At 33.6% G+C, this 6,287-nt stretch overlaps 1 protein-coding gene across 1 annotated transcript; it reads left to right on the top strand.

Moving 5' to 3' along the window:
* The first annotated feature begins 850 nt into the window (after positions 1–850).
* On the top strand, positions 851–5,178 carry LOC114163102 (catalase). The gene is made up of 8 exons (XM_028047190.1): positions 851–999; positions 1,244–1,340; positions 2,391–2,668; positions 2,912–3,688; positions 3,870–3,959; positions 4,484–4,551; positions 4,632–4,725; positions 4,831–5,178. The coding sequence occupies exons 1-8, from the start codon at positions 985–987 to the stop codon at positions 4,888–4,890; spliced, it is 1,479 nt and encodes a 492-aa protein (XP_027902991.1). The 5' UTR covers positions 851–984; the 3' UTR covers positions 4,891–5,178.
* The last annotated feature ends 1,109 nt before the right edge of the window (positions 5,179–6,287 follow it).

The following is a 6,287-nucleotide window of genomic DNA, read 5'->3' on the forward strand; positions in this document are numbered from 1 at the left end:
CAAAATAGAATTTATGGAAATAAAAGAAGGATTGTTTTGAAAGTGTCTTTCAATTCTAAACTGCACTCTCCCATTCGAGTCCAGATTCTATATTATTATTTTTTAAAATATTAAAAATACATATTTTAAATATTATTTTAATATATTTTAAAATGTTAAAATTAATATATTATAAAAATATAATAGAATGGCACAGAAAAACCAAATCCAAATTATTTTTACCTCTTTGAGATTTCTGAATATATGGAATTGGAGGAATTTAGATTCTTTATCGGACTAAAAAATTATTTTTTCCCGTGTTTGAATTATCATTAATTTTATAACACCAATTTATTTTTCAACTTCATTAAAGAAGAAAAATATTATTTCGAATCTAAAGATAAATTAATATATATATATATATATATAATTTATAACAAGAAATTTATTTTCTCAAGCTTTTATTATAGAAGTATTTGTACTCTATGCATAACTTTTCTTTGTTCAATGATATCTGAATAATTTTGGAGGATAAGAAATTGAAAATATCAATATCATGTCTATTAATATAAGAACCTCCTATTTTCCAAATAAAAAAATTAATATGAAATTTTTTTTCTAATGTAATACTTTACGAGAAGCATAATAATTGAAATAGGCTATCTTTGCTTTTTTTTTTTTATCTATTGGATGTTAATTGTTAATTATACAATCTGACTTTTTAATGTTTTCTTTATTTAAAAATATTATCATTAATTTTTGTCATTTTTCCTTTCCCGTCTTCCAACGAGGCTATGTCTCGTGTCTCACGGATATTCATTGATAATTATGATATATTTACCAAAAAAAAAAAGACAAGAATGAAATTTCGAAAAAGGAAAAGGAAAAAAAAAAGTCTTTATAAGGCCGTAAGACTCGCGATTGCCACACGAAACGAAACAGCATTGCCGTTTTCCTAATCTCATTCTCATCCTCTTCTTTCGTCTCTAAGTCTCATCCGTTACCATGGATCCCTACAAGGTATTGCTATTCGCCATTCTCTTCTTTAATTGCCTAATGTTTTCCGACTGCACCATTACTAGACTCACCAAATCTTCTTCTTTTTCGTTTTCGCCGTTTCTTTTATCTCAACGTGTTCAATTCTGGATTATTAACTATAACTATAACTTGTGAACTCTTTGAAATCTGCGCTTCGTGGAGCAACTACTGTCGTGTGAATCGGTTATTAGACTCTGTTTGCTTACTGGTTCTTTGTGTGATGCAGCACCGGCCATCCAGCGCTTTCAATTCTCCGTTCTGGACTACAAATTCCGGTGCTCCTGTTTGGAACAACAACTCCTCTTTAACTGTTGGAACTAGAGGTACTCATCCTAGCTGAAATTGTTGCATAATCACGCATTTGAATGATTCCTTGCTTACTAGAATTGTTCAACTTTAACTTTTTTTATGCCAGCGAAGTAGAACCCTGGTAAATAATATGATTTTGCTGGCTTTGTTGTGTTTTGAGGGCTATTAGTACAGGATGTGTGGATCATGTGAATGAGTATGTATAGACTATAGGTGAATCTGGTTTTGGCAGTTAGTTATTACCCTTGGTAGTCACGGTTCACTGAATATTCAGAATGCAACATCTAAGCCATGTTCTGAAAAACTTTTCAACAAACATATATACACTATTTTTAGTTCTTGAATATTCGGTTAAACGTGATCAAGGTCCATGTACTCTTCTATCTGGTCTTCGAACTTTAAAAAAACATGTGTATTTAGATTCTCCTAACTTTAGAAAGATGTTGAATTTTTAGGAAGGAGGAACTAAAATCTATGGAAGACTAAAGTTATCAATTTTTAAAAATATAGGGATCTTAACCATGTTTAACCAAAAGTATAGACTAAAATATTTTTTTTCCCCCGAAAAAGAGAAAAAAAATGAACCAAGTTTCTTCCAGTTCGCATAGGTTAGTTTATACATTAATTAATTTGTAAAAGTGCTATCATTTACCAAAATTTGATTTGATTTTATGCATAAATAAATTTGAGTTTTGTGGGAGAAACTTGTTTAATTTTCCCTTCATATTTGTTTTCCTTATTACGATTTATGAAAAAAGTTTATCCAAATAGAATCTTTCTGGCATGTATTGATTCTTTGCACTGTTTCTATCATAGAGATTGTATATCTCTATGTATAGTGTAAACTTTGATTTCACTTATCTACGTTGCAACTTGTTAGTTACAATTACGTGGAAAAAGATTACGAGATTTCGGTCCTTTTTTTCCTATACTTTGGCGAGGGTGCCGATGGGGTGTTGGCTTATTTATGTGTTTGTCACACTGGTGTATATCTGTATTGAATTCGGATGAATATTATTTAATCAGAAAAGAGGAAACTTACGTTATTTTATCCATTTTGGCAGGTCCAATTCTCCTGGAGGATTATCATCTTGTGGAAAAGCTTGCAAACTTTGACAGGGAACGGATCCCAGAACGTGTTGTCCATGCCAGGGGAGCTAGTGCAAAGGGTTTCTTTGAGGTCACACATGACGTTTCTCACCTGACATGTGCAGATTTCCTGCGAGCTCCTGGAGTTCAGACACCAGTAATTGTCCGTTTTTCAACTGTCATCCATGAGCGTGGTAGCCCTGAAACTTTGAGGGACCCTCGAGGTTTTGCTGTGAAATTTTACACCAGAGAGGTATAGATTAATAAACATATTGCATGTTTAGAACATGTTTAGGAAATATCTTCCCTAACATTTCAGCTGCTGTTGTTGAAAAATAATATGTTTAAAACTAAGCTCATCGTAGAGATAAAACTTAAAATTTTCTTGTACAGAGACAACTAGAAGAATCAAATATTTAGTTTAACCTTTAAAGAAATATGGCAGTAGTTGTGCTTTGGTGTTGTACATTATTCCTAATTTTGCCTTGTGAAACAGGGTAACTTTGATCTTGTTGGAAACAACCTTCCCGTCTTCTTTGTACGTGACGGCATGAAGTTTCCAGATATGGTCCATGCTCTTAAACCCAACCCTAAGAACCACATCCAGGAGAATTGGAGGATCCTTGACTTCTTCTCTCACTTTCCGGAGAGCCTTCACATGTTCTCCTTTTTATTTGATGATTTGGGTGTTCCACAAGATTACAGGCATATGGATGGTTTTGGAGTTAACACATATAGCCTGGTCAACAAGGCTGGGAAAGCAGTGTATGTGAAATTTCACTGGAAGACCGTGAGTGGTGTGAAGTGTCTATTGGAGGAAGAGGCCATTAAGGTGGGAGGAGCCAACCATAGTCATGCCACTCAAGACCTTCATGATTCGATTGCTGCTGGTAACTATCCCGAGTGGAAACTATTCATTCAGACAATAGATCCTGAGCACGAAGACAAATTTGACTTTGACCCTCTTGATGTAACCAAGACATGGCCCGAGGACATTATACCCTTGCAGCCTGTTGGTCGCTTGGTCCTGAATAAGAACATAGACAACTTCTTTGCTGAGAATGAGCAACTTGCATTTTGCCCTGCCATAATAGTTCCTGGTGTATATTACTCTGATGACAAGATGCTTCAAACCAGGATATTCTCTTATGCTGATTCACAGAGGCACAGGCTTGGACCAAACTATCTGCAACTTCCTGCCAATGCTCCCAAGTGTGCTCACCACAACAATCACCATGAAGGTTTCATGAATTTCATCCACAGGGATGAGGAGGTAGGTTAAAGTTTGGACTCTTCATATTTTCTTATTTTTTCCTGCATGAGAAGCCGATTGCCTTGTTAACTACATTATTGCTGTTAAGTTATTCACGCACATCCTGGTTGGGTGATATTGCTATCAATTCTTTAGTTATTATTACATTTCTTTCGTGGGACTAAATTCTGCCAATTTATAGGTCAATTACTTCCCCTCAAGGTATGATCCTGTTCGTCATGCAGAAAGGTTCCCCATTCCTTCTGCTATCTGCTCTGGAAGGCGTGAAAAGGTTAGATTTTATCATTTGGGTAATATGCAATTGTGGAGCACCTGTTAGCAAAGGAATCCACTGGCCATGAATTTCAGTTCTATTGCATAGTTCCTTTCAGTTTTTGTTTGTTTAAGAAACTAAGAAACCAAATTACACATTCTAGAGTTCTAATAAAAATTTCTGAAAATTCAAACTTCAATCAAAGCATTAGTTAAAACGTGTATTCCTTTGATATGTTTTTCTATTCTAATCTGTTAGACAAAATACTGTTGCTGAGCAAATATATTATGTAAATTGATCTGACAATAAAGGAAGCAAAGAAGTGGACCCATAACATTGTTAAATGTTTCTTCATTGTAGAAGAAACAAATTACAAGATTAGGTTGTGTTCTTTTTTAGCATTGCTTTTGGATAGAAGAGATTAATGCTTTATAAACAAATGGCAAGATTTTGAAAAACAATAAATAGCTCTGGTAAAACTTTTGGAATGCTGACGATATTAATTAGTGCAAATGTATGAACAACTCTACTTCTTAATGCAGAATGCAATTGAGAAGGAGAACAACTTCAAGCAGGCTGGAGAGAGATTCCGATCTTGGGCACCTGACAGGTTCCTGTTATAAACTACTGATATGATCAATGCGAAATATGTTTGGTGATGTCTAATGTCGGGTTCTCTCTTCTGTGCAGGCAAGATAGATTTATCCGCCGATGGGTTGATGCTTTATCTGACCCACGTGTGACCCATGAAATCCGCAGTGTCTGGATATCATACTGGTCTCAGGTGAGATAATGAGATTTAGATTTTAGACATGCTACTTTAGCAGTGTATGAACTACTTGGGTATGGTTTTCTCACATAATGTTCTTTTCTTGGAACTGTCATGCAGGCTGACCGTTCTCTTGGGCAAAAGATAGCATCTCATCTGAACATGAGGCCAAATATTTAATGTTGTTACCAACCCCAGAATGATTGCAAGAGTTGCAATCGTGTAAAGCGTACGATAAGGATGTGATTTTGAAACCTTTGGGAGGACTAATCCTTTTCTTGCATTATTATGTTGTATAACTCATAGGACTCCATGCATGCAACTCTTTGAGCTATCTCGATGCCGTTTGTGTGTTAGTATTTGTTTACCTTATCGGCATGTTTCCCTGCTACTGTTGTGGACTGTGTTCCTCCTTGATATTCTATTAAGAAAGTATTAAATAAAAATAATAACGATAATTTCAAATTATTCTAAACTTTTATTACCATATATACATCTAAAGCACATATGATTCAATTGTTAGGCATAGTCTGACATGTTCAGCTGGAAATTTAGATTAGAGGCTCAATGGGTCCAATGAAGCTGCTTCATATTATTGTTTAAAGGTTGTTCAAAATTCAAAATGAAAATCGACCAATAACAAAATGTCAACATGAATTTGTAGCATTGCTTGTGTTGATTAGAACTTCCATTTTCATGCAAACTCGTTTTTCAAATATGATGCAAGGAGAAAGCAACTCCCAAGTTCATCCATTTTGTTATTTATTTATTTATGCAACTCTGATAATTCTATGAAGCTAGAAATTTTGTTTTGAAGAATTTTATCATCCATAATAATAATCTTATTTAGTTAACATAAAATTTATCTTCAGTAAATGAAGCAAGCACTGTGTACACAAAATTATTATCTGTATTTAATACCATGGGTTATCACCTGTTGAACGACACTTTGGTTAGGTAAAAAGAGTCATTCGCCATACGCTCCAATCCAACTTGATATAGTGTAAAAAACAATAATACTGGTTTCTTAATTATTATTTAAGCTCTCATAATTCTTGAGATAATTATTATTTCATTTTTCAATAAAAAAGGTTCCCCTCTTCAAAAAACATGATACTTTTACCTACAATTAGAGGAATCCAAATTCCAATTAGAGTTGGACATATACCATTTAAGCTTGCATCTACATAACATTTGTATGGTGAAAAAACATGTACGTGTAACTCGATTTAAACAATTTTAATTTTTGCAAACGGTAAATTCTTTTATTAAATATGTCAGTACACGTTCACAAATATATATTAAGATTTTTAGTACTCATTTGCATAAAAAATAACTTAATTCATTAAATAATGGACAACTAATTAAATTTTGAATTAAATGGAACTTGATTATATAGGTTTGAGGGCAACCTACTAAGTCCCAAAGTAAAGTTCATTTAACTCACCAATTGCGTAGGTCAAATATAAAAATCTACATGAAATACTAAAGATGCAAGGCAGTTAAACATGTGTACTAAAGATGTTCTAAACAACATAATATCTGATTAATGCAATACTTTACTTTTTAGAAGAAGA

The sequence above is a fragment of the Vigna unguiculata genome, chromosome 9 (genome assembly GCF_004118075.2).
Source record: "Vigna unguiculata cultivar IT97K-499-35 chromosome 9, ASM411807v1, whole genome shotgun sequence".
Classification (NCBI taxonomy): Eukaryota; Viridiplantae; Streptophyta; class Magnoliopsida; order Fabales; family Fabaceae; genus Vigna; species Vigna unguiculata.

Coding starts and splice junctions, on each gene's coding strand:
- LOC114163102 (XM_028047190.1), top strand. Junction 1,341..2,390: donor TTTAACTGTTGGAACTAGAG/GTACTCATCCTA, acceptor CCATTTTGGCAG/GTCCAATTCTCCTGGAGGAT. Junction 4,552..4,631: donor CGATCTTGGGCACCTGACAG/GTTCCTGTTATA, acceptor TCTTCTGTGCAG/GCAAGATAGATTTATCCGCC.